Raw genomic sequence first — 27,761 nt, forward strand, 5'->3', positions numbered from 1 at the left:
CGTTTTTTTTGTTGTTTTTTTTTTATTTAAACTGATTTTTAAAGGGAGGTGTCGATTTGAAGGCTGCGTAGTTTCTCCATGAACCGCGGTAGGCAAAATACACCTCTGAGTATAGCGTCGTACTATTCAACGGCACTGCAAATTAGAGCCTCTAAAACATCTCTTAAAACAGTTTGTATACTAGAAACGGGGCATATGATATCCACTAAGCTGCTTTTTAAATGGTCTCGAAGCTTATTAAAAAAAAAAAAATTCCAGAAAATCATTAAAAACAACTTAATTTTGCAATTATTTGAAATAGATAAAAAATGTCATATTCTCATATTTGGGAAGGAAATGTTATTCAAATGAAATTGCTGTTTTTTTTGTATCATACTTTGAACATTTTTAGTTATGAGAAGTTGTTTCACAGTTGCCTGATGTTTTTCTTCTCATCGTTTTTACTCCTTATTTCAATACTTGAATTCTATTGATTTATTTGAAAATGTGTTGATTTGATGGACTACTTCGGAGCTTTTAGGAAGTATTAGCTAAATATGTGTTCTTCGTAAGTTTTAAGATCTTGAGAGCTGTCTGTTTTTTTTCCCCCTCTTATCTTACTGTTAATTTTGTTTACAAAACAAAATGCTGTAAATTAATCTAATGATTTGTTATCTGATTTTAGTTCAATATTTTTTATTTATACACATTTTTTCCTACTTTATTATAAAAACTGCCGTTTTAATTTTTTTTTATATATTCTAGGAATGCTATAAAATGCCTTTGAGTCCGTATCAGCGCACACTTACTTACTTACTGTAAAGTAAATACTGCACTGATTTGTCAACATAAATAAATTTTACAGCAAAAACTATAACTTGAACGCACAGCTCTGAACTTGTCAAAGCAAAGAGAATTCAGTGTCCAATTTTTTTTTAATTTTTATCAAGAACAACTGTTCAGTATCTTGTAGGTAGATTTTGATTTCAAGTGAGCTCTCCTGTGTCTTATTCAGGCTCTGTCTGAACAAAAGAGGCTTTTGATAGTTAGAATATCGACTTCCTGTTTAGTGGTCAAATAGATAAATGAAAACAACAAGTGAGATCACAGCAACAACTTACCTCCCTCTCTCATCTTTGGTTTCCAAGGGGTTTACGTTACTGACACGCAGGGGCTGTCTCGCACAGAAGGAAGGCGGTATGAAGCCGAGAACCAGCAGTCCGGACGGCAGAGGTGGGCACCCGGGACCAGGTCTGGGGCCCCTGGGTGGGCTACAGATGAGAGGGGCCACTACAGAGACCAGCACCAGCCAGAGGAGACGGATCCGGACCTGCTGATGGAGGAGAGACACGATAACTCTACAGAGATTGTAGTAAGGTTATTCTAAAAACAGTCAAAAGTCAAAACTGAGCATATAACATGTATATGAAACAAGACTCTTGATGAGGCAATCTAATATGAAATGATCTGCATATAAACTGCTAAACTTGAAATCAAAGAAAATGTATGTCACAGACATGTTTAAAAAAAAAAGAAAAAGTCACGCTTAAATGTTTCAGATCATCAAACAAATTTAAATATTAGTCAAAGATAACAAGTAAACACAAAATGCAGTTTTTAAATGAAGGTTTTTATTATTAAGGGAGAAAAAAAAAATCCAAACCCACATGGCCCTGTGTGTAAAAGTGTTTGCCCCCTAAACCTAATAACTGGTTGGGCCACCCTCAGCAGCAACAACTGCAATCAAGCGTTTGCGATAACTTGCAATGAGTCTTTTACAGCTGTGGAGGAATTTTGGCCGACTCATCTTTGCAGAGTTGTTGTAATTCAGCCACATTGGAGGGTTTTCCAGCACCAACCGCCTTTTTAAGGTCGTGCCGCAGCATCTCAATAGGATTCAGGTCAGGACTTTGACTAGGCCACTCCAAAGTCTTCATTTTGTTTTTCTTCAGCCATTCAGAGGTGGACTTGCTGCTGTGTTTTGGATCATTGTCCTGCTGCAGAACCCAAGTTGGCTTCAGCTTGAGGTCACGAACAGACGGCCGGACATTCTCCTTCAGGATGTTTTGGTAGACAGTAGAATTCATGGTTCCATTTATCACAGCAAGTCTTCCAGGTCCTAAAGCAGCAAAACAGCCCCAGACCGTCACACTACCACCACCATATTTTACTGTTGGTATGGTTCTTTTTCTGAAATGCGGTGTTACTTTTATGCCAGATGGGGCACACACCTTCCAAAAAGTTCAACTTTTGTCTCGTCAGTCCACGGAGTATTTTCCCAAAAGTCTCGGGGATCATCGAGATGTTTTCTGGCAAAAATGAGCCGAGCCTTAATGTTCTTTTTGCTCAGCGGTGGTTTTGGTCTTGGAACTCTGCCATGCAGCCATTTCTGCCCAGTCTCTTTCTTATGGTGGAGTCATGAACACTGACCTTAACTGAGGTAAGTGAGGCCTGCAGTTCTCTGGATGTTGTTGTGGGGTCTTTTGTGACCTCTCGGATGAGTCGTCGCTGCGCTCTCGGGGTAATTTTGGTCGGCCGGCCGCTCCTGGGAAGGTTCACCGCTGTTCCATGTTTTCTCCATTTGTGGTTCGCTGGAGTCCCAAAGCTTTAGAAATGGCTTTATAACCTTTTCCAGACTGGCAGATCTCAATTACTTTCTTTCTCATTTGTTCCTGAATTTCTTTGGATCTCGGCATGATGTCCAGCTTTTGAGAATCTTTTGGTCTGCTTCACTTTGTCAGGCAGGTCCTATTTCAGTGATTTCTTGATTGAGAACAGGTGTGGCAGTAATCAGGCCTAGGTGTGGCTAGAGAAATTGAACTCAGGTGCGATAAACCACAGTTAAGTTATGATTTTCACGCAGGGCCATGTGGGTTTGGATTTTTTTTTCCTCCCTTAATAATAAAAACCTTCATTTAAAAACTGCATTTTGTGTTTACTTGTGTTACCTTTGACTAATATTTAAATTAGTTTGATGATCTGAAACATTTAAGTGCGACAGACATGCAAAACAAATTGGAAATCAGGAAGGGAGCAAACACTTTTTCACACCGCTGTATATATATATATATAATGACATTTGAATAATAATATATGACAAATATTTTTATTTTTATATTGCCAGTTCAGAAATTTAAATACATGCTTTTCTGCATTTACTGTGACAGATATACACGCATAGAAGGAGCAAACCAGATTAAAACAGGTGGGAATATATTGAGTAATTAATGTGTAATGACCGTAGGACAATGATCACGCCTACTATACATCCAAAACCTACGGCCCCGGAGACGCAGCAGGGAAAGAGCTTTGGGTGAACATCGATGAGATGGAGGGGGATGAGTGGAAGGTCCGTGGCTTACTGTCCAGCACACACAGACAAGCCGAGGTAAGAAATCAGTTTTTTCTTTTTTTTTTTTTTTATCAATCAGTGGTGTCAGAAAGTTAAATAACTGATGTAGAGGCAATCTGAGTTTGAAATTTACATGAACACTCCTGAACAAAAAAAAAAAAAATCCAATATTTTCCAGATACAATGTTTCTGATATCCAGACTGTTGTTTTAAAAAAAAAAGTGTCCAATAGTTTTCTCTCAGCACAGAAAGATCGGCTTTACATACAAAAAAAATGTTTTAATTCGGACATAATGTACAATTCAGAAGAAAAAAAAAAGTAGGTATTCATGTTGTCTGTTTTGTTGTCCAGTTTTTAACATACAGTTGATGTTGCACTTTAATTTTCTGTGTTTCCAGAGAGTGAATCTGTCTTTCGATTTCCCTTTTTACGGCCATTTATTAAAAGAAATCACAGTTGCAACTGGAGGTGAGTCTCACACACAATGATGGAAATATATAACATTGTGAATTTCTCCCATTTGCTATAAACTACCGATGCATGTCATCCTCTTCCAGGTTTCATCTACACTGGAGATATAATCCATCGGATGCTCACAGCCACTCAGTACATCGCTCCACTGATGGCGAACTTTGACCCGAGCCTGTCCAAAAACTCATCTGTGTTTTATTTTGATAATGGTAGGAGAGATTCACAGTTTTTCTGTTTTTTGTTTACTGCATCGTCATCAATTGTGTGTTTTTTTTGGGGGGGGGCTAGTGGGCCTACGATAAATGATTTTTTTAAATGAAAATATATATTTTGTTTTTCCATATGTTATAATGTGTGTTCCCGTGTTCTCTTCAGGCACTGCATTGGTGGTTCAGTGGAACCACATTCGCCTGCAGAACAACATCAGTCGGGGAACTTTCACCTTCCAGGCCGTTCTGCACAGCGACGGACGGATCGTCTTCGCCTACAAAGAGGTGAATTTTCTCCTCTTCCTCATCTTTTTTATTATGACGTAAAATAACTTTATTAATTCAGTTGCTTTCGTTTCATAGATTCCTATCAACATCAGCGACATCAGCTCTGAGAGCCATCCCGTCAAAGTGGGCTTGTCCGATGCTTTCGTGGTGCTTCACGAGATAGAGCAGATTCCCAGTGAGTGGCAGATTTGTTTGTTCCGAAAAAAAGAAAAAAAACGTCACAAAAAGCAGTTCACTTTTCTCCAGTGTTTGACAACACCGTTGTCCTCTTCGTTGCGCTTCAGATGTCCGTCGCAGAACCATCTACGAGTATCACAAAGTCGACATCCTCAAGTCAAAAATCTCCAATTCTACAGCTGTGGAGATGTTCCCTCTCCCGAGTAAGTTCTTCTTAATTAAGTACAGATAAACAAAAGCTTTACAGTATACAAAAGAAAAGAAAGTGGTCACAGTTCTAAGTCAGCTCTGCGCTGCAGGGCGTTCTTTAGAAATGCATTCCAGGTTTATTTACAGAAGGCAGAGCTGTTTCTTCCTACTCACCCCTCGTTGTTTTCTTTATTCTCAGCATGTCTGCAGTTCTCCAGCTGTGGCCCATGTGTCACTTCTCAGATTGGCTTTAACTGCAGTTGGTGCAGTCGGCTACAACGGTAACCTGGAAAAGCACCCAGAGAGAGAACGTACCACCGAGAGGGCTGCACGGACCTCGAAACATATTTTAATGACAGAAAATGTTTTAGAAATGTTTTAATCTGGATCTATTCAAATGTACACAGATAGAGATTCATGGCTGACAGCAGCGACGGTGTGAAGAAGCTGGGTTTTTTTTTTAGTTTGTTTGTTTTGGCCTTTGTAGAGGAATCCCAAGAAAGATAGATTCATGAATATTCATTTATTTGACCACGTTTCTTATTTTGTTTGTAATTTAACAGCGGGGTCCAAAATTACAGCATTTTGTTACATATTAATTTGGGAACCAATCCAGTAAAAATTTAAATCTAAAATATCATGACCAGTAAAACTGCACTGTATAAAATAAAGTGTTTTATCTGTTCAAATTTACATCAGATCACAGCTTATCCGAGCACTCTGGACAAATATACAAAAGTGGCGGGGCATCACTTGCAGCAACATTTAATGTGTTACGTATTTTAATGCTTCATACGGTCAGTGGTTTTGTGTACTTAGATTACAGTTTTACAAAAATCTTCATCTTTTTCCACTACATCCTGCCCCAATCTGCTCAAGTATGAATACTATTTACAATGTATTGAGATTATTGTCCACACCTTCATTCATATCCGTGTCGTTGTTTTAGACACATCAATGGTTGGGTGTTTTGTGGAGGTAAATCTGTAAAAAAAAAAAAAAAAAAAAAAATCAGAACAATTATCTTCTTCCTCAGATGCTCCAGCGGCTTCGATCGTAACCGGCAGGACTGGGTGGACCTCAGCTGCCCGGAGGAGGTTGTCTTTACTTTTGCATTCCGGGGAAACTACAGAAAGTGTAACTGAGTTGGCTCGCCGCACGATTTACGTCCGCCTAAACCAGTTTACCGGTGTTTGTTTTTGCTCTGTTTTGCTCCCCCAGAGACGGGACCCCCGCTGTCTGCGGATGACAGACGTCACAAACGTCGCATCGCACCGCCCGACGCGCACGGCCGCGCCCGCCACAGCCGCTGCAGAGCGGCGGCGCGGGACCTCCGGCGTGACCTCCGCCCCCGCATCCACCGTCGCCAACCCCTCGACGCACAGCAGCACCAGCAGAAAAACACCACAGCCTCCAACCAGCAAATCTGCAGACGGTGAACTCACAAGTCCTCTGTGGTGACAGTGACTGCAGTATGCTGTCAGCGTTCATTGAGCTCAAGCATTTGCACGTATGGACTTCCTGCACTATTGCGACTACCCGATCTAGATTCTTCTGGTTTCATAGCACCCTCGAAGTTGATCTCGTTTCACTTGTTTTCATCCCGGTTGGGACAGATCGCAGCTCTCGGCGGGACAGGCGTCCTCACGGCCTCACGAATCGATGTTTGTTTGTTTGTTTGTCGTTGCTCAGTTTCCATGCCTGTTGTGTTGCTGTAAGGGCTGACGGCGCGAGGGTCAAGTGGTCAGCTATTTCCCAGCCCTCTGTTAGCTCATAGCCGAGCATATACAGCGCCATGTTAAATACTGCATAGTGTCCTCAGCTGCTTAAGGATGACTCGATGTATACGCATCACTCTGGTCGGATACGAATACGGGAGGGACGTTGTTTTCGGCTGTAGTGGCTCGTGTTTGAAAGGAATACAAAGCCCTGCTCAAACAAGGGGCCTGTCATTTAAAAAAAAACACACAAAAAACAAAAACCACATTTTTTTTTTTAACTTATTTAAAAATAAAAATGAATCCATGAAGTTTTATTTACTTCTTTAATGGAGAACATTTTTGGAGTTTTCGGGATATTTTCAGCTTCATGACATGAGATTTACCAGAAGTCCAGTGCACATTAGTGCTCCTGTAAAAATTCACAAGATAAATAGTAAATACTCAAACAGCTACTGTCTTACAGTGACTTTGAAGTGATTACTTTGAGTAAAAAAAAAAAAAAGTACAACACGTGTGATACTGTTTTGTCATATGATATAAAATAGTGTGTCGTGTTTTTTTGTTTGTTTCCTAGATGATACAGAGATCTCTTTGCACTTCACTGGAGCATGTAAGTCCCTCATGGTCACATACTCCGAAACGACCTTTACAAATGGTCCTTGATACTTTCTGACACTAGTTATTTTTCTCAAAATCGACACATTTTTTTATTTAAACTTGTAATATGCACTACGGGTAAAACTTGTATGTTAATAAGTCAAAAAAATGTCAAGTAATTGTTAAATTGATGAGTTTATCAATCAGAGATAGTCTCCCCCTCACTTTTGTGCAGCAGGAGACGAGGAGAGCACGGGCGAGAGAGATGAAGGGCTGCAGGTTGGTCTCACGGCGGGCATCATTATGGTCATGGTTGTCATGGCAGCAGTCATCCTTATGTCCATCTACATGTACTACCACCCCACCTCGAGTGCCAGCCTCTTCTTCATGGAGGTGAGTGTGACTAAACCCAGCAAAGTTTACCAAAGCATGCATGCCGTTTAATTTTGGTTTACCATCTGCCAGATTTTTCTTCAATTTCCCTGCATAACTGCACTTAAAACAAAGAGATATTAAGACTAATTTAACAAGTAAACTATTAGCATTTCTGTGAGATAAAATGTTTTCCTGCTAACAGTGAGGAATAAAGTTAAACTTCCCAACACGATCGAGGGCAAAAATGTGTTTTGTTCCTGTTCAGCTTCCGTCCAGCTCCATCGTTAGGTCATCCTTTCCCTTCAACCATGATGATCTGGTCCATGACGAAGCATTTATAAATTAATAGCCAGACTTGCTCGTCATTTCCAGAGGATTCATTTGAATGAATTAGTCGACGATCTGACGTTTTCCTGAGCACCTCCGACATCAAATGTTTTTTCTGTCCATGTTTCACCTCGTTATGAACATAAATGCGCTGAAGCTACATTTCACTTCGTCTGCTTTTCTGCACACAATAGTTTATCTCATTCAATTTTAAACACTTTTTTTTTTTTTTTTTTTGCATAATTCAGATAGGTTGGAGGGGCATTCAGTAGTTACCTTTCCCAAGTGGTGCAAATGAAAAATTATGTTTTAACAGAGTGGAAACACTTCTCATACAGAAAAGAATTCAGATGCATTTTAACGTATTATTCTTAAATTATGATTTTACAAAGTTTATAATGTTCAGGTTTTGCTTTCACTGAGAAATCAGTTATGTTTATTATTGAGGTCCGAGTTCAGCGTTCTACAAGACATTATGAATTCCAATTTCCATACATATTATAGACAGCTGAGTATAATTCAGTCCAGTTCATAATTTGAACTGAATTAACGCCTCTTCCACTGTGTCAACAAACATTTTACATAATGGCAGAGCATTACTGGATTGCAGGCGAATATCAAGTGATGAATGAGTTTATTTATTATTATTTATTTCAGTTGTTGAACAGTGATGAAAACGTATTTCCTCCAGTGCAGCTCAGAAAAGGACGACGACTTGTCTTCTTTACATCATATTCATTTTCTGTCTCTCATCCCCTCCACAGCGGCGCCCAACCCGCTGGCCAATCATGAAGTTCAGACGGGGCTCTGGACGGCCTTCGTACGCCGAGGTGGAGGCTCCCGGTCAGGACCAAGACGGCACGGCGGTCATCGATCCCAAACAGTCTTTTGTCATGTCGGACAGAAGAGAGAGCGAACAGAAAGAAGGATTCATAGTTCCTGATCAGAGGGAGCGCTTCCTCGTCTCAGAGAGCTCCTGACCAAAACTACGTATCCAACAAGGCTTTGGGACAGAACCGGTTCTGTACGCGAGTCCACGTTTCTTCCTTGAATGAAAGATATTGTTTTTTTTTTTTTTTTTTTTCCTATTTAGCTGTTGCACAAGTTCACTTTAAGGACATCTGAGGATTCAGCGACAGGAAACCATTAAACCTCGAAGAAGAAATTCTAACAGATTGTTTGGATCCCTGATTGCGTTACTTTGGTCAGCCGTCTTATAATGCATAAAGGAAAAAAAAAATACTTGTTTCCACTCCGCTCAGGTTTTCCCCTCGTGTTTTATGCAGCGTCACAAAGAGCAAACTGACTGTTTTGAAAGCATTCCTCTCAAAGACGGCCTTTATTTTCCAGAGCTGTCCTTCCCACACCTTCTTCACAAAGAGGAATGTCATATTCGGGTGTCATTTCCTCATCTCAAAAATACAGACTAAATTCCTCACCATTACACCCACATTCATCTGAGAGGCAAACAGGGCGCGCAGTGTTTTCAGCCCTGTTTACCTCAAACACATTTTCACACTGCAGCATTTAATTTTTTTTTTTTTTTTTCTGTGCTAAAAAGGCAGAAAACAACATTGACTGATTGCTTTGCTGTGCAGGCACGTACACTACAAGATGCACAACCTTGGAAAAATACAGATATACACTATCCATAATTAGCTTCATTTTATATTTAAAATTTTAGACAATATAGTATCACAACATTTTTCTAACATGCTATATTTGCTCCCATTTACGTGCAATCTGTATATTTGATATATGGTACAAACAGTGTAAATCCAGTACCTGCTGATAATTTGTGTCTTTTCAGTCATTGTACACTATCAGTGTGGTTTCATTCAGCAAATGAAGTCTGTAAAAAGTATTCTAATTAAAACATTAGGATTTTTGTATACCTGCTGTGTCATGTAATAATTTCTGTTTAATCTCACCGATTGTAAATCTAAAAACTCAGCAGTTTGTGATTATCCTGTTCCTACATTTAGTAAGATGAGGGTTTAAATGCTCTTCTTTACCAGAGGGGTGTACTGTGAAGCAAGTTTAACATACCCAGGCTTTTCCCGTTCTGAGCTGACTCAACAAAGCGGAAACTTGCGGCGATAGATAATCGGCACAACGACGGTGGTTACCGAGTTCCTTTGTTAACTCGAGCTTTCTGCTTTAGGCTCCAAGTGTTCTCACCTAAAAGGGGAGCAGCTGCTAAATGACGGAAGGATGGAAAAAAAAAAAAAAAAAATCGCGTGAATGTGTAGCCTAATTTAAAAGGTTTATAATATCACTTTACCATAAAACTGGGGAAGATCTGACATTAATAAATGAGTGTATTTCATTAAATGAATGTATCCTTGGATATATTCTCATCCCGTGTGTCACGGTTTTAGTCTTATGCTTTCAGAATGAACTGGGGAGCGAATAAGAAATAAATATAAGAACGTAATTCAAAGCAATAAATTGGCTTACTGTCAATTTATAGCTACAAGTGCTGTTGTAGGATGATATCCTAAAAAATTTTTTTTTAAATCACAATGAAATGAAAACGATATCAAATAAAAAAAATTAAAAAAAATCCTGCTTTGTAGCACAGACATCTGATTAGTCTGTAGGCAGTACTTTTGTACGTTTTAATCCAATATCTAGAAGTTAACCTGTTCCCGACCGGGTTAAAAAAAAATTAAATTACCATTTCAGCCATTTTAAAAGACAGCCACCTTCGTGACATCGAGAAGCCTGGTTTTAGTCTCAACATACGTCGCTAATCTCGCTTCGCAGTGCACCCCTTTGATTGATCCGTGCTGATAGAGTCACCCAAACATTTGCTCACCGATCTATAAATGAAGTGGTTTTACCTACTGGAGATTTCTGACAGGACGACACAAGAATCACCATTTTCCTGCATTATCTGTGGCACACTATACCGAACACACATACAGTGCTAGTGTCCCACATTATTTGAGGCATGTTGAGTTCAAATTGAATTAAGGCCACTGGTGTCTGAATGGATCATGTAAGACTGGCCTGTCGGCTGCAGAGGGAAGGGGGTCAAGGCACTACTGTGGTGGAGGTCCTGGCTCGAGGATTTAGGTTTCCTTATCTTCTAAAATAGAATCAGACAAGATGGAGAAAGAAATTCCATTAATGTGTAATTCAAATTCAAATACAAAGTGATATGAGGTACTGTACCCCTGTACAGGAGGAGGAGAAAAATATCAATCACTTAAGTATCGTGATTTCGGAATCAATATTTAATTCATTATTTATATTAAAGAAGAATAGTAGCAGCGAGCCCAGAAGCGTCGATGTATGAACCAGAGAATGGGACTGTTGGACACTATTTTCCCACAAAGCATTGCACAAGTGAAATAAATGAACTGCCTCACAAATGGAAGGTGTTAAAAAAAAGAAGCTCCAGAGACACGATTGTTCTGACAATCTGACGTGTCAGTGTTGCATCATTTATTAGTATAAAACTGTAAAAGTATGTTTATTCTCCTCACAAAAAAAAAAAAGAAAAGACTTCTTACCTTTCACCGGAGGTGCAGGTAGTCGCCTTCTCAGCTGCCTCGAGGAGTCCAGCGTAATGGGCTGCAAGAGGAATGCGCGTGAAAAATATTTCAGTGCTCTTGTACAAAGTTCCACACGCTGTACTGTGTTAGTGTACACAGGTGCTGTACCATCACTGGAACTGTCCTGCTCTTGGTGGAACGTGACTGAGAGTCCACGTTGAGGCCCGCGCTCTTCAGAGCTGCAATTCTTGCTGAGATGTCACCGACCTGCAGCAGATAGCAGCACAAGAAAACTTAAAATATGATGTTTCTTTAAACAAACTAGATGCAGAGTCCTTTTGAGTTTCCTTAGGATCAGATTGGTGTCAGAATTACCGCCAAGCGGTTTTATGCCTCCACAAACTACTTAAGTCGTAGTTTAGATCCATATCGGTCCAAACCCTTACAGATGTTGCTGCAAAGAAAAAAAATTAATTCCAAAATGTGGATGGTTCATACAAAACTTCAGTCCTGACAGCACAGAATATCTATACTATCACCACTGGTGATTGTGCATTCCAGCGAATGCAATATCTTAGGAATGTCAGATGAAGAAAGGAAAGGATGAAGTCAGTTGATTTTAGTAATCAAAGGTCAGACGTCAAGGTCAACGTCAATATGACCTCACATCCGTCAGCTCAATTCTTGTGAATGTGATACCTCAGGAATGCCTTGAAGGAATTTATTCAAACCTGGCACTGACTTTTACTTGAACTCAAGGATGAACGGATTTACAAGTTGGTGCTCAAAGGTAACTGTGACATCACAAAACCTATTTTTGGCCATAACCTAATAATTCCCAATATCTAATAGTGTACTTCAGGTTATATAAAATCAGTTCCTTTATTCCTCTGTCCCAGAACTTCCTTAAGTATTCAGCTCTTTAAAAAAAAAAAAAAAAAAAATCATCATATATGTTTAGGATCTCTTTAAACTGCCTCTTACACCTGTATATTTCACTGTGTACTCAGCTTCAACTTACCTGTCGGTCAGACTGTTGAACCTTGGCAGCTGCTGCCGCCACCTGCTCCTCCAGGAAGGACAGCTCCATGTTGGACGTGGAGGTGCAGATTCCTCTGGCACACTCCTCCAGTTCACTCAGCTCCACCTCCAGACTGTACACCGAACCAGCTGCCAAGTACACCTGCGGCACATTATTTTTTTTTAAAACAAGATCAAATGCATCTTTAGATGCTTTTAATCTAACCTTCATAGTACGGTCAGAGGAAATAAACATTACTTTTAGACCTCCATAAAAAAATACAGATTTTTTTTTTTTTTTTAAACTGATATTTTTCCACTTTGTTTAAAAAAATAAAAACATATTCTGTCCCACACAGCCTGCATTTTACCAAACATCTGCACACGCGAGAACACAGAAACAACAATAAACAAGTATGCTGTGCCAGTAAAAGGCGAAAAAGTCTACATACAGTACGTCACCCACCAGAGAATAACATTATGAGCATGCAGACTGAGATTTTTACTCACATAGTTATTTTACACCTGTTTCTTCAACTTGTAATTGCGACTGCTACCCAAATGTAAAGACACTGGTATGTACTCGCCATTGCTGTTGTTTGTTCAGGCTCATGCCCTTTAAACAAAACAACAACGGGCATGTGTGCCATCATTTCCCAAACGTTCAGTTTTACCGGCCACTCCAAAAAAAAAATCGTCACTTTTTTCATACAAAAATAAATTAAAAAAAGTCGATTTCAGTGACCTTAAAAGCCGTTTGCGTATGGATGAGTTTAGCACAATACCTTTATTAGTGTGGACAAGGCCGGCCTGTGGATATATATATGTATATATATAGTATTTAAGTGGGCTGTAGTGTATTACTGTGCACTAAAAACAAGTGGTAAACATCAGCTAAAAGAAATGTGTGTGCAGTAAATAAACGTAACCTGAACTCACGTTTTCCTCCAGTCTGGAGAACTGCTGGTCCAGTTTCTTGGGGTCGGTGTTGGGGGGCAGTGAGGTGGTGGAGAGTCGATCGTCGTCTCCTCCCGTCACTCCCTGCAGCAGCTCCTCGGTGGCGTTCAGCACCTTCAACACCTCAGTGGTGATGCTGCACAGAGACACCGCCGAGTACCTCTACAGCACACAAACACAGACAGGTGTTTTACTGACTCCTAAAGCAATTCGATAAAAGGTGACCTTTTAAAGTTAGAAAAAATGACCAGGAATAGACTTTGTACCCCGAATTAAATTCTTTTCGATGCCTGACAATGCACGAGTGCGCTTTTTGAGATTCTCTTCCACACCTGTCTGCAGTGTGTGGATCAAAAACTTTTAAAGTGTTGATTCTCAGAAAAGTGAAACGTACTGCAGGTTTCTTATCTTGGTGAGATCCAGCAAAAATCAGATCCATGAAATTGTGTTACATGAATCAGCAACAGTTTACAGGAAGGAGAGCCACACAAGAATACATCACCGCATTAAAGAAAGTTCGAAAAACAACTTTCAACAAAATAAATAAATCAACAGAAATGATTTCCACAGCTTTGTGGAGGAGGGGCTTCTGTTATCTACTAATACATACAAAAAATCAATAGAAGGTCATTATCCACTGAAGATATAACATAAAACCCTCCTCCACAAAGCTGCGGAAATCATTTTGAAACAGTTGTGATGCAGGTGAGTGAAGAACATCAAAGTATTGAAAATAAAGTAAGATGCATTCGTGAAAACAATGAGAAAAGAAAAGCACAAATGAGCTACAGCAGCACTTTAATCTGCAGCCGTCATTGATTTAAAAAAAAAAAAAAATCTTGTTTCCCTCATTTCCACTCAAATCAGGTTGACGCTCACCTGCTCCAGCAGAGTTGATATAAACTTTATTGTTTCGTAAAGCTCCGTGTCACCGTATTATTACGGTGCATATTTATTCATTTGTATTTTTATTTTTGTACAACGTCTTTTTTTGTGGGGGTTTCCATTTGTTTCTTCTCATTATCTTGTCGGATTTTTATGATCATATTAGTATTGTTGTTACTGCAGATGGGGCTTTTTTTTTGTGTGTTTGTTGAGTTCACACAGCACAAACAGGGCAAACAAGCATCAGTAACAAGTTAGTTGCATTGAAAAGAATCATTTCAGGACTCTCAGACTTTAAAGTGAGCTCATGTAACTTTTGCTGCAGACTGTGGGTTTAAGCAGAAGTTAAAGAATCATGGTGAATTGTAATATAAGGGTCTAATTCTAAAATTGAAAAAATATTTACCTCACAGCCCCCTAAAAAAAAGGTTTCTCCTGAGCGTTCAACTCCCCCCAAATCCATCCAAACCACTGACGAAGACTTTGAGATGCAACTGGAACAGCAAATAGTTGCGTCTTAAAATAAAGATTGTTTGATCAAACCAAAACCAAAAGTCACCAAATCAGCGAACTGGCTGTAAACTGACTCAGTGTTTCAGTTACACTTCAACACAAGTAGAGTTGCCGCAGCAACACGCCGAGAGGACTGAATTGAGCGGCTGGTTTTTACTGCTAATTATCTTGAGTGTTAAAGACTGTCCCCGAGTACGAAGGGCGACCGAAAAGTTCTGAGGCTGTTCCTGTTGCACACGAACAGAGCGGTGGGGGGGGGGGGGAGTAAGTATTCCAAGATACATCGCTTGATCAACATCAGCACGTGTTGCAGGCGTTTTTTTTTTTTTTTTTTTTTACATGTTCGACCTCGCCACGACGTTGAGCAGAATGCGCGCAAATGCTCCCGAAAACGAGCTGATGCTGCTCAAGTAATGAAACCTGGAATAGTTGCTCTCGAAAGGTTATCGCTTCCCGCTTGCTCCGTGCACGTCGGGAGCAGCGTCGTAACTTTGCTTGGCGCAGACCCCGAGTAGACTTGTGGCGGCGAAAACCTTAGAACGTCTTGAAGTGTTTTATTGCTTACGAATTCATCTTTTCAGGTGTAATTGGTAGAACATGGTTTTTTTGGTTTTTTTTTTTTTTCTTTCAAAAGTCACACGGGCTCGCTTTAACCTCGTCACACTGTTAGTGGAGAATAAGTGATAGAAAGAGGCTTTGGAACTGCATCTGACGCAGAGCTGCTTACATTTTGAATCTGCTCTGGTGACAGGAAATCCTCCTGAAGAGAAGACGTGCCGCTCGTCTTCATGCCGTCCACGTTGTTTTCTTTGGTTTCCTCCGGTCTTCTGTCCTCGTCTTTCGTCTCACTTGCTCCAGTATCTCCTTGTGCGTCCGTTACGTCACGCTCTGCTGCCGTTTGTCCTTTTGTGTCCAGTTTTTCCTCATCAACCGCTTTCATCCTTTTTAATGTCGGCATGGGCTCATTTGTCTTGGTTGTCGTACCTGAAAGTTGTCCTTCTCCTTCCTGCACGTCGCTCGTAGCGCCTCTGCTTTCCAGTTTCACACAAACATCTCCTTCACTTACATACTGTTGTTTTCTCTCCGCTGACTCTGGCCTCTCGTCGTCACCTCGACTTTGAAACTCATCTGAAACACTTCCCGTCTCCTCTGAAATGTCTGCGCTTCGTGCACCGGCAGTCATTTCTCCGAGTCCGCTCTCCGCCCCCACCTTGTCCTTCTCAGCTGTCTCTTCGTCTCCTCGCTCTCTGTCTCTTCCTTGGTTTTCTCCAGCTGTATTTTGCAGGGTTTCTACGTCTGGTAAGGTCATCATCAACATGCTGCTGATTATTCTGTCAAATTCTGTGTCTTCTTTGTCGCCCTCTGTGGCTGCTGTTTCCCATTTGCTCCGACTCTCTTTGCTTTCTTTCTGAAACTTCTTCTCTCCTTCCGTTTTGTCCGGCCTCTCTGGCTCTGGCTGGTTTTGCTGCTGAGCTTTTGTCTGATGTAAACCTTTTATCTCTTCCGGTCTCTCTTCTTCCACCTCTGTTTCTGACTCTCGTCTTTCGTCAGAGAAGTGCTCCGCTGCTGCTGTTTCATCCTCTGTTACTCTCTCCTCCTGACGATCTTTATCCTCCTCTGCCTCGTCACGTTCGACCTCCTCGACTTTTGTCTGACTGTCCAAAACATTCTCATCACTCCTCTCGTTCTTTCTCTCCTTAGTTTCGTCCCTCAAATCAAACATTTTCATATTTACGTCTCCGACGGACTCTCTCCTCGACGCCGCCCGCTCCCGCACCTCGACGCCGTTCGTGCTTCTTCCTTCTCTAACCTCCTGTTTCGTCTCCCCCTCGTTCGCTCCGACCCTGTCCAGCTCATCCTCGGTGGAGGAATACTGAGAGGTGCTCACTAAACTGGCCAAATCCAGGAGCTGAGCGGCCTGAATGGCTTTCTCTGCCTGCAGTTCCCACGGCGCGTCTTCGTCTGTCGCCTCCTCTTCGCCTGTGCCCGCTCTGTCCAGTTCTTCCTCCGTGGATGAAAACTCGGTGGCGTGGACTTCGTGAACTAATCTGCACACTTTCACCGCCAGCTCCTCGTTCTCCCCGTCCTCCTCCTCCTCCTCTTCCTCTCCTTTCTCCACTTCAACACCAATTCTGTCTAGCTCGTCCTCCGTGGATGAAAACTGCGTAGCTCTGACTTCTTTTTCCAGCTGACAGAGTTTATAAGTGAGTCCGTCTGTCTTTCCTTCCTCTGGCTCTTTGTCCTCCTCCACCATGTCTTCATCTTTGTCCCATTCTCCTTCACTCTGGCCCGCTTTGTGCAGCTCACCATCCGTGGACGAGAAGTATGCGAGTCTGGACTGAGCCACAAGCCTGAATAATTTCTGTTTCAAATCTTCATCATTTTCCTCTTCCTCTTTCTCGTCCTCATCCTCAGTCCTTCCTTCTTCCACATCAATCTCCATCTTACACAACCCCTCCTCTTCTTCATCTCCGTCCTTGCCCCCTTGTCTCCTTCCCTCCTTCTGTCCATCATTAGTGGCATCTCTGCCTTCATCGCGTTTTTCTTCTCTGGTGGGGGAGTCAGACACTCGGCCTGCTAGCTGCTGTAGTTTCACCGTGAGCTCCTCGTCCATTTGATTGGTTCTATTTCCAGTGATGTCACCGTGAGCGTTAAAAGGGTCAGGGGTCATGGCTCCAGAGGTCAGGTTGTCAGGGGTCGCAGTGTCAGAAGGATGCAGAGAGTGGCTGTCTTTTGTGCTTAAAACCTGTAAATATTAAATATAGTGGTGGTAAAAATATTTATGATTATTTTTTATTTTCCAGGTGTGTTTTCTAGTAATGTCCCTATTTACCGCAGATTCGGTATTCGTGCATTTTTTTTAGTGTTGTGGATCACGTTATGTGGGAAGTGTAGTACTTTCATTCAGCTTGTAGTTTTTTTTTTTTATATCTCTATAAACATTTATTGTATACAATTGTATTAAGGTACTAATGCATTCAGCCCTGCAGTAAATCCTCAGAATTTATACGATATGGGACCTTTAAAAAACAAAGTTGAGACGCTAAAGTGACACTTGCCTCGTGTGGCCCAACTAACAGTCAAAAACCCCATTTTTGCTTGATGAAACAATTACTAAAATTATTGTTCTGTCGATGGAAAAATCGATTCATCAATCGAGTTATCATTCCAATTTTAACAGTTCAGCTTCAAGAAGTTGTAGCTGCAGACTTCAAATTTCAGAAAATTAAGCAACGTTGGCAGTTTGACATGTTTAATGACCCAGTTGGATGATCCAATCTCACCTCATCAGCTTCTAGTTAAATATAAATATATAGAAGTTATTTCTTACCGAAGAGGCCGCTGGCTCTTTTTTACTTCTCCTCTTCTTCCGTGATCTCCTGTTTTTTCCCACCTCCAGCTCAGCTGTCACATTCATCTCCTCTTCCTCACCTCCTGCTCCTTCCAGTCTAAAGTTCACATTGATGATGCTGGTCCTGCAGGTTGATGAAGGTTTCCTGATCTCTGCAGGCACCTTTCGCTTCAAAAGAGCCAGCAGAGGTTTATTAGACTCCCAGTTCCCCTCCGAGTCCGAGAGAAGATTGTCTCTGCTGCCTCGGTGGTCCATGACTGGTGATCGGATCCCGTCGGCGGCGTTGGTGGGGTTAAAGTTAGAGTCGGTCATCTTCTTGTGGATCACCTGGAGGACGGCACCCCAGGAGGTGTCTGGCTCCGGCTCCGGCTCTTCCTCCGGCTCCGGCTCTTCCTCCGGCTCTGGCTCTTCCTCCGGCTCCGGCTCCGGCTTGGTTTCGTTGTCGGAGCTCAAACATTCGTAGGGTGACACCACTCCGTACTCCGCCTCCAAGGCACTGTAGACCAGACTCTTCCTTTTGGTCAGCAGGCGGGGATGAGACAGCTGGGCGCTCTGCAGGGCGATCCAGTTCCCATCCTGGCTCTTCAGCACTGAGGACACACCTCCACAACCGTGCGCACACAAACACACACACACACACACACACACACACACACACACACACACACACACACACACACACACACACACACACACACACACACACACACACACACACACACACACACACACACACACACACACACACACACACACACACACACACACACACACACACACACAGGTATCATGCAGACAAGCAGAGACCATGAGCCAAACAAAGGGGAGAACCACATGCAGCAACATAAACAAAAACAGTGGAGGCAGGTTTTATCTGAGATAAATACATGTAAAATAACACATCTCCACAAAATTCAGCCTGTTATTTTTTTGGTGTCCTTGAGTTTGTAGTGACCACTGGTGGGTTTTCTCACCAGCGTTGTCCAGCCGGTCGACACTCCTCCAAGCGGTCATAGCCGACCCAACGCGCTCCTTCCTTAATGGCTGTGGAGAGCCTTGCAGCAGACTGGGAGGGTCGTTTTCCAGCAGTGAGTAGGCGGAGTGAGACCTCTGAGGAAAGACATGAACATTACTGGAAAAATTTCACCTGTGTGAACTTCCATCTTCTGTGGAAGCCAGAAATAAACTCAGCAGCACATGTTTAACCAGCAGAGGTCAGCCTGTGCAGACAAAACCATCCTCTCTTCTCAGCAGTGGAAGAAGTGCTCCTTTATTTAAAGTAGGGAGAACGGGGTAAGTTGGAACTTTGGGGAAGTAGAGCCACCCAGTGTTTCTTGTTAAGACTGTTGCCTCAGTGTGTAAGTAGCATTTTACTGTTGTAATGGTACAAATTCTATCTAATTCAGAAACCTTTATTTACAGTACCGAACCTGAAGTCTGAGCTCATTTAAAAGGTTAAATGTTTCATTTCAGGATTCAAGAGAAAGAAGAAACTCTGGGTTTCAACTGTTTGTGCCTCAAAAAGTCTTTTAAAATAAACTGTGAAAGAAAAATCTGTCTTTGGTTGAAACTGACGTCAATTTACAGACGTGGAGGGTTTTTAAGCCAAAAAGGTTGTGACCAATCTTTAGTAATAAATAGAAACATGTCTTGAGTTTAGGTACGTAGTTAATTTTCACCACTGTTTCTCCTACACACCTGTGTGTTTACTGGAGCTGGAGACTTTCAACAGTGAATTAGACAGTGTCGTGCTTTTACCCAGAGGTTTGACTGGTGTTGCAGGGAGTCGGACGGTTCATCACTGGCGGGCTGATGATGCTCAGCGTTGCGTTCTGCGGTCCAGTCCTGCTCGTAGTCTACCCTCATCTCAGCCAGCATCTTCCTCCTACTGATGATCTTACGTACAAAGAGAGAAGGATTAACACTGCACGTTGCTGCGATCCCACGCAGAACAGAGCAAATTAATGGTTTTGTTTCACTGTGTGGAGGAGATTATTATATATATATTATTATAGGAGATAATTTCACATCATAAAAACATCTGTTACTTTGCCAAATTAATTAACTAATTTTACTTTTTGCACAATAGTTTTGGCCAGTTCCTCGACGAGCTCTGCTTTGTGCTCTCGCAGATAGTGCGCCTCATTCTGCTTCACCTGCAGACAAACAAACAAACAAACAAACACAAATGACACCACAAGCATACACACTATAAGATGATTACTACTCTAAATATACACATTTTCTGTACTCGGTTCAAAATCTTTGGAATTCTTTAACATATCACAGAGAATTAAATCTTTTCTAACATACAGTTTCAAAAAAAGGCAGCAGACACAGAAATTTTACTTACAGATGCTCCAGATGAAAAAAAAAAAAAAAAAAAAAAAAAAAAAAGCATTACAAAAGGTCGTTTCACTTCATATCCTTTTCAAATATGACCAGTGAGTGTTTTAATGAATTGTTTTCAGGCTGACTTAGCAAAAGGTTTGTGCACATTAGGAAGAAAAACTGGAGGAAATAATATAAAAATAGCTAACATAACAAAATTGGATTTTCAGCATGGACCATTGTTGTGGCCTTACAATAACACTGGTATTGTCTCGTACTTTATTAAACTGTCATTTGGACTGCAGCATAATCCAGATGGTTTAACATAATCTGACTCAAACTCTGACTCAAAAAGCAGAAAAATTAGATTAAGGAGGGACTTGATGAAATGACTGCAGACAATATTTATCAAAGTGCATAGATTACAAACCAATAAACAGCAAAATACTGCAACATCTATAAAACAGGAGTGTCAATAGATACTGATTACAACAATTCATGGCTATTTATAGTAACGGCCTTTTGATATGATGAGGAAAACATAACACACCTGACTGGAAGGTTCAAACTCAGCCTTGGCGATGGCCTCGTCTATGGCCTCCTCTGCCACCCGCATGGCCACAGAGAGCGTCTCTGCCATGCTGTGCTCTAAACACAAACAAACACAATGGTCAGGTGTTGTGATACAACCTTAGTAACCCTTGAAATATGAGATTAAATCAAAGCAACAAAAACAAAAACAAAACATGATTCAGTTATGTAAATGAAGAAGGATCCTTTTCAGTTTACTTCTATTTTAATTTCCTCGTTCGTGTCTCTGAGGCTCTGCGGAGGTATAACCATCAGGCGTCCGCAGCTTTTCATTCATGTTTGCAGTCACTCATCCTGTTAGTGCAGTGAACTGGGGGAGCGGGGCGAAGTGAGGGCAGAGCAGCACGCAGACCAGACTAACACAGCTGTTTCAGATGCAACTGGGAACCAGAGCCAAAAGATTACAGACGGAGATCATTGAACTTTATATTTCTCCACTGTTTTATCTGCTGTAAAGCATTAGATGGAATTCTGCTGGGAATAAATACTAGTCTATGATTCATGAGAGGATTATAAAGACCCCCACAAATAACTTTCAACTGGAAAATGTGCAATTACTTCTTTTTTTTTTTTATATCAATTTACTGCAGCAAGAACAAACAGGGGCGCTACATCGAGGACCCAGAGGTGCCAGTTTCACTATGTGGACAAGCAGCTTTTGGTAATTTGATTACGTGATTTAAAATAAACAGAACGGTCTTAGGACAACTCCAGTGTGTTGCCTGTGTTTGAAGACTGCCTTTAACTTGTGTAGGATCGAAATTGTTTTAACTCTTCTCTGCAGCGCCCCCTAGTGACACTGCTCCTTTTACTGTTGTCACCACATCAGTGTGTGATATATTTGATGGAAGTCTGAGTTTATTCACATATGAAACATTTATTTTTGTCTTGTCAGAAGAGATTTGTGGCATTTCTTTTCTTTCGTCTGCTGTTAGGTGAATAAATTATTTGAAATACAGTGCACGTGTTATTTTAAAAGACTGAAGTCTTTCTTTTGGTTTTGTTACCAAAAGATGTTACATGTCTGATGGTTGATGGGCCAAATGTTTTGCATGATGTGGAACTGAAAACCAACTGTCTGAAACGGTATTCATCAATGACAAAAACAGATTCGGACAAACATCAGTGAAGTCACATTAAAGTATTTCTGTACCTTCAGTTTGTCTGTAGAAAGTCGAGTCGCTCCCACAGACGCTGTCCTCATTGCAGATGCTCTCCTCGTAGGCGCTGCCCTCTGCAGACACACAAGGATGTTGACATGAGATGTTGACATGAATTTGAAGAGACAGATACAGGACTTTCACGTAGAATTAACCTCGAAACTAGATCAGGTTAAACCTTTAAATTAGACGGAGGATTAAAGAGGTGAATAAAGTATATAAAAAAAAAAAAACTGTGTCTCTGGCATTTTATGCAGTCACGGTCCTAAGAGTAAATGTCCCAGCGATGACAAGAATTACTTTCATATACAACATATTACGTCAGTCTTTCTGCAGACACTAAATCTGAACTGAACTGTCCCCAATAATAACATTTTCCCTGAATGAGAGAGTATGAAAGCATTATGTTTGATTGGTTAAGTGGATGTTTTGACTTTATATGGATATAATATCTTTGGTCATTGTTTCTTGAGTGGTTTAGGTTTGTTCTTTGAAGTCCTGTATTTAGTTTGTAGGTGGATTTTTGAAACAAAATTTAACTTGAATAACAGGAATAAAAATGTGCTAAAAATGAGGCTGTGGGTGACATGAAACCTGTCTGTAAAAGCCTTCAGAACATAGATTGAAATTTAGAAGTTTTGTGTGTGGGCTACTGAAGTGAAGAACCAACTTCCTTTTGAGAAAACAACCTTTAAAAATGTATAATGAAACTGATTTAACCAAGTTTTTGTGACTTCAGGAGGAGTCTAAAGAGCTAAAGAAAGTGTAGTAAAATAAACACCTAAATGCGAAATTTTGACGTTTTCGAACCCCGAGTCTGAAAGACAACTTGTTACAGAAGTAAAACTGAAGAAAACTTTTTGACAACTGCATGAAGAAATGTTTTCACCTGGAGTGTCTCGCCTTAAATAAGCAGTAAGATATCTGTACTGTGAACAAGAACAGCTGCAAACGCCACCATACAGTATCTCTGCCTTTTGAGTTTAACAGTGTAGATTCATGACTGGATAATTGAGCAGCAGGGAGCTCGGTCACATTGAAGATAGTTTCCCCCTCCAAACTCTGAGCCCTGAGCTATTTTCACATCATGTAAATATCCATGCAACAATGCGGCCGTTTGTCGTTATATAAGTGCATTAGAGCGGCCTCGTGGGTGGCATTACCAGGCAACCTGATCAGCACGGCCCAGTTCAAAAGTACGGGAGAGTACACAGGGTCACTTCCAATCATTTTAAAGGGCAAAGAGAGCACTTAAACTGAGTGATATGAACTGTTGAGTATTTTAAAAAAAATAAGAGAGCACTTCACTCTGATTCGGAGCCCCGTCACCGCTAAATCTCCTGAAGCAAGCTGAAGTTCACTGATGTGGAACATCTTGTAAATGAAGACGAACAGAGTTTTTATGTGTTTCAGAAGGAGTGATTTTGTTCCAGTGACCTCTCGCAGATGTGCGTGCCGATGTGTGTTGTAACATCTGAGTCAGGGCACATTTGGCCCCAGCACAGGGACATGAAAAAGACAGAGGACCAGCTCAGCAGCTGAAGGTCAATGTAACCCTGAAGGCAGAATTAATCTTTGAGGGAGGCAAACCTGACTGCAGCATGCATGAGAACATGAGCCGTGCTCTTTAAAGTATATCATAAATGTCAGGTTAACTCAAACAGAAACTGCAAATGTTGTGGTTTAGATCATTCTTGATGCAGAATAAAACCAGCAATCTGTATCTTTCAGAAAAACAGAAAATGGGAATCACTCAGATCCAATCTTTAAATGTACTACAACTTCATTCATTCATTTCTCTCAACATAATTTTGAAAACAATTTAGTAGTATATAAACAGATATAAATGCAAATATAATGGCAATCATTCCAATAGTTTTCAGTAAACTTCATTTAAAAACCACAGATGTCTTTCGCTGAGAATAATTGGCAATGTATCCAACATGGAGTGAATGTTTAATTCCTGACAAATTTCAGTGGATCAAAGTGATTTGCAGTCCGGCCATCATCAGCATCCACAGAGCCGTGCTGTCAAGAGTGGCTTAAAGAAAATAAAAATAAAAAGAGGCTGGTAAAATGATGTGAAAGCTGTCACCTTGATTTCTGTCAATGAACTCTGTTTTGTAAAACTCCTCGCAAAACTAGTTGATTCACAGATTAAGCTGTTGACAGATCATGAATCCTTTTGATGAAAGATTTGGGATTTTTTTTTTTTTTTTTTTTTGTAAAGATTTGCTGGTTATGAAGACACATAAGGTGATATTAGTCTCTAGGGAATTGTGGTGGAAATTTTGGGACAAACAATGAATCCACAAAAATAATAACTGCTTTATTTGATAATAATAAAACATGTGTCTGTGCACTTCTGTACTACATATATTAAAAAAAGCCTTGAGTAAATAGTATTTTTCCTGCAGTGTATGTCTGTATGTGTTTCTTGCCTATTTCCTCTGCTCCTGGGGGCCACTTTGTTCTTTCGCTCTCCTGCTTAGAGGAGGATGTCTCCGAGCAGTGTTGAATCACTGGGCAAAACGTTTCCCTGCTACACAAATCTCATACGAGATTCAGGCTCACACAGCGTTGAGTTCCCAAATGTCAGCTCGACTGATTCTGGTGCTGTTCATGCAGCTCACACCGCTCTTTATGCGGAGTAACATCAGCAGGGCTTTGCGTGAGTCACACTCTGCACGTCGGATTTGGCAGCTGAATAAATACAGATGAGCTCAGGTCAGTCGTAAAGTAAAATGTATGATACAGTGTGGTGGGTTAAAGAGTGCATGCGTGACCAGAAAACGAAAACAGTGTTATCTACGAAGGAAGAACGGCGCCCCGATGCCAGCCCACGTCAGCCCTCCTCCCGCAGTGGCCACGGCTCTGCATCATCTGCAGCCCGCGACCTCTCCCCCACAAAACACACATAATTCTCTGAAAGCCCTTGTCAGTTCAATCTGATCAAAGACTCTGAACTAATGGCCCGCAGATGTACTACTGCTTTGTCCCTGGCTAGAACTACATGCTGGAGCGTCTGCTGCCGGCTGAACACTATCATTCATAAATCTGTACAGTACTACAACCAAAACACGTGATGACAGAAACAACCCTCTCTTCTCTGATAAAAAAAAAAAAAAAAAAAAGATCTTCCTGGAAGTCAACTGAATGGATTTCATTAAATAAGAAACCAGAAGCCCGTTTTCTCATCGTCACTAGTGAAAGAGGTTAAAGCTAAAAGTTCAGAGGTGAAAATTAAAACTAAAGCTAATAGTTAGGTCTGGCTAAGGTGACTTTGAGCCATCCCTTAGTTATACTGTTTTAGGCCTAGTCTGCCGGGACACCTCCCATGATGCACTAGACCCGTCTTCTCTTCTCTCTCCTCCACTGTCCATATGCCACCATTGCATTTTATTAACTTTATGCCTTTTATTTCCCCTAGTTTTAGTGCGTTTTGTGTGTTCTCTCTTTTTGTACTTTTTGTGTGTTTTCTGCAGGTATGTCTGGTTCTGGAGCTGCATGTTTCTGATCTGTAGTTGCTGGCCCCACCAACCTACCCAAAGTTTATTGTTTGTATTTCTTTGCTGTTCTTTTCTCTCCCTGTTTCTGCTTTCCCTTTACCCCAACAGGTCAAGGAAGATGGCCGCCCACTTCTGAGCCTGGTTCTGTCTGAGGCTTTCTTACTGATGAAAGAGAGTTTTTCATTTCCACCGTCAGAGGTGAATTGTTGGGTTCTTCTCTGTAATGTTGTAAAGATCTGTTGTAAAGGCTTTACTATGTTAAGTGACCTGGGAAGACTTATGTTGTGATTTAGTCCTGTATAAATGAAATTGAACTGTTTGTTGGTGCCAGGTATTTTTCTGTATCTCGTTTTTCACTGCCGATAGTACCTCCTCAGTGACATTTTTTTTTTTTATACCTGTAATAGTAGCTTGGCTAGCTAACAACGGCAGGTTTGTGCAGGATCTTCTGCACACAGTGAATGTGCGTTCTCTCTGACAAATCAGTGGTGTTTTCACGTCACCTTTTAGTACCGACTCAGATTTCTTGGCTCCTGAAGATAACAAATGTAATATCGGGTACTATCCCCAACTTTTGCCCAATGGGAAACCAGAAATAGTGAGTACAGTGAAGCAGAGCCGCTACTGCCGTTGGAAAAGGGGTTTAAGCGCCATCTTATGAAGTTTATATAGTGAACATGTTAGCAAACAGTAATGGACTCATTTCAGATTATACTTATTAATTTGACTCATTGTCAGTATACAAATAATGATCAGCTTTAAAAATCAGAATATTGAGGCCAAAAGTGTATAAATGTATGTTTGTATACATGTTTTTGTAACAGCATCAGTGTTTTCACTTGAACGTCGTATCATAAAAACTAATACAGAAGCACAGACTCCCTGCTGTGAGAAGATATGGAGGAAGAAAACAAACATGAATATACTTGGAGTCTGCCAGCAGCCTCAGTAATCTGCTGAAGTTATGCGAGATGAAAGCCAAGAGTTTAATCCTGTTTCACCCTTTTCCCAACGTCTGCTCTCCTCTGCTTTGAGATATCAAAGTCATATTATATGACAAACTCAAACAAAATCCAACTCATGTAGTTGATGTTTACAGTGTTTAGTAGGCTTATAGAAAAGATGTGAACCGGTACTCAGGTTTTAGTTCATTTTCAGGTGTCATATTTGTTGTCAAGCACGGTTTTCTGTTTCTGTCCCGAACAGGTTGAAATGCTGTAATAAAAGTAGAGTTTACCAGTAAGGTCTGAAAGTGCACTGTGCTCCGCCAGGTGCTTCCTGTAGAGAGTCTTCAGCACTTTGGCACTGCCAAACCTCTTGAAGCGTTTCTTCACATTAGTGTAGAACCACTCGAGGGACTGTGTCTTCAACAACCTGACAGACAGACAGACAGACAGACAGACAGACAGACAGACAGACAGACAGACAGACAGACAGACAGACAGACAGACCTTCAGTATGTCACTCATCTCACCTTTGGCAACAATTAATTGTGATCGTAATATCAGGAAGAAAGTGGACGTAGACAGGTGAATAAGAGATAAAGCACAGTTAAAGTGACGTTAATCAGTAGCAATGGTTTGGTCAAGTAACATTCCCCTACACACACACACACACACACACACACACACACACACACACACACACACACACACACACACACACACACACACACACACACACACACACACACACACACACACACACACACACACACATGAATGATCCTTCAACCCTGGGACTAAGTAATCAACAAATCCATAAGCAAACACGGCTGGGAGAGAAAATATATAATAATGAACCTTTAAAGAAATTGGGGGAAAAGAGTAGGATTAACAATAAGTAAATATATAGAGGCAGAGAACTGTTTGATTTATCGGACACATATTTGTGGCACATCAGTGGTTTTCAGGAAACACACTCACTGATATCCTTTTCTCTTTTGCAGGCTCCAAAGACTGAACCTCTGCACCGTTGTATAACTTAATCCGCCCCGCGCGCTCTATAGTTTACTTACAGGCAGGGATGAACACATCCAGCTGCAGGCAGCTGTGCAGGTTCACCTCCACTCAGACGCTAACATCGTTAGCCAAACTGTCTGGAGCCACTTCATAGAGCAGGAGTTTGACAGGAGACTCAGCAGGCAGAATATTCAAACCATCTGATCATTAAAGGAAAAACCAGACAGTGAAGCCAGCACCAGACAGCCACAGAAGTGTGTCAAATTAATGTCAACAAGACAACGCGGCTTCAC

General features: G+C 41.1%; 2 protein-coding genes across 2 annotated transcripts in view; one reads left to right on the forward strand and one right to left on the reverse strand.

Moving 5' to 3' along the window:
* The window catches only part of plxdc2a (plexin domain containing 2a), a 10,986-nt gene extending 1,474 nt beyond the window's left edge, over positions 1 to 9,512 (forward strand). The window contains exons 2-14 of the mRNA XM_069691927.1: positions 1,128 to 1,351; positions 3,224 to 3,367; positions 3,731 to 3,800; positions 3,890 to 4,012; positions 4,179 to 4,297; positions 4,376 to 4,475; positions 4,585 to 4,680; positions 4,866 to 4,947; positions 5,703 to 5,763; positions 5,888 to 6,101; positions 6,962 to 6,997; positions 7,220 to 7,377; positions 8,451 to 9,512. Of these exons, the coding sequence (XP_069548028.1) occupies positions 1,128 to 1,351; positions 3,224 to 3,367; positions 3,731 to 3,800; positions 3,890 to 4,012; positions 4,179 to 4,297; positions 4,376 to 4,475; positions 4,585 to 4,680; positions 4,866 to 4,947; positions 5,703 to 5,763; positions 5,888 to 6,101; positions 6,962 to 6,997; positions 7,220 to 7,377; positions 8,451 to 8,666 (1,643 nt within the window). The 3' untranslated portion in view covers positions 8,667 to 9,512. The remainder of the gene's footprint in view (positions 1 to 1,127; positions 1,352 to 3,223; positions 3,368 to 3,730; positions 3,801 to 3,889; positions 4,013 to 4,178; positions 4,298 to 4,375; positions 4,476 to 4,584; positions 4,681 to 4,865; positions 4,948 to 5,702; positions 5,764 to 5,887; positions 6,102 to 6,961; positions 6,998 to 7,219; positions 7,378 to 8,450) is intronic.
* A 700-nt stretch (positions 9,513 to 10,212) lies between these two features.
* Positions 10,213 to 27,761, reverse strand: part of myripa (myosin VIIA and Rab interacting protein a) — a 29,644-nt gene continuing 12,095 nt past the window's right edge. Inside the window, exons 4-16 of the mRNA XM_069692359.1 lie at positions 26,745 to 26,881; positions 21,992 to 22,072; positions 20,798 to 20,895; positions 19,992 to 20,072; positions 19,675 to 19,812; positions 18,891 to 19,026; positions 17,896 to 18,506; positions 15,292 to 17,310; positions 13,149 to 13,328; positions 12,211 to 12,372; positions 11,358 to 11,456; positions 11,208 to 11,268; positions 10,213 to 10,780 (exon numbers count right to left, since the gene is read on the reverse strand). Coding sequence (XP_069548460.1) covers positions 10,764 to 10,780; positions 11,208 to 11,268; positions 11,358 to 11,456; positions 12,211 to 12,372; positions 13,149 to 13,328; positions 15,292 to 17,310; positions 17,896 to 18,506; positions 18,891 to 19,026; positions 19,675 to 19,812; positions 19,992 to 20,072; positions 20,798 to 20,895; positions 21,992 to 22,072; positions 26,745 to 26,881 — 3,820 coding nt within the window. The 3' untranslated portion in view covers positions 10,213 to 10,763. The remainder of the gene's footprint in view (positions 10,781 to 11,207; positions 11,269 to 11,357; positions 11,457 to 12,210; positions 12,373 to 13,148; positions 13,329 to 15,291; positions 17,311 to 17,895; positions 18,507 to 18,890; positions 19,027 to 19,674; positions 19,813 to 19,991; positions 20,073 to 20,797; positions 20,896 to 21,991; positions 22,073 to 26,744; positions 26,882 to 27,761) is intronic.

This window comes from Brachyistius frenatus, unplaced genomic scaffold (genome assembly GCF_029030835.1).
Source record: "Brachyistius frenatus isolate BFR_SWC_R1_liver_20210118 unplaced genomic scaffold, ASM2903083v1 Contig_12, whole genome shotgun sequence".
In the NCBI taxonomy this organism is placed as follows: domain Eukaryota; kingdom Metazoa; phylum Chordata; class Actinopteri; family Embiotocidae; genus Brachyistius; species Brachyistius frenatus.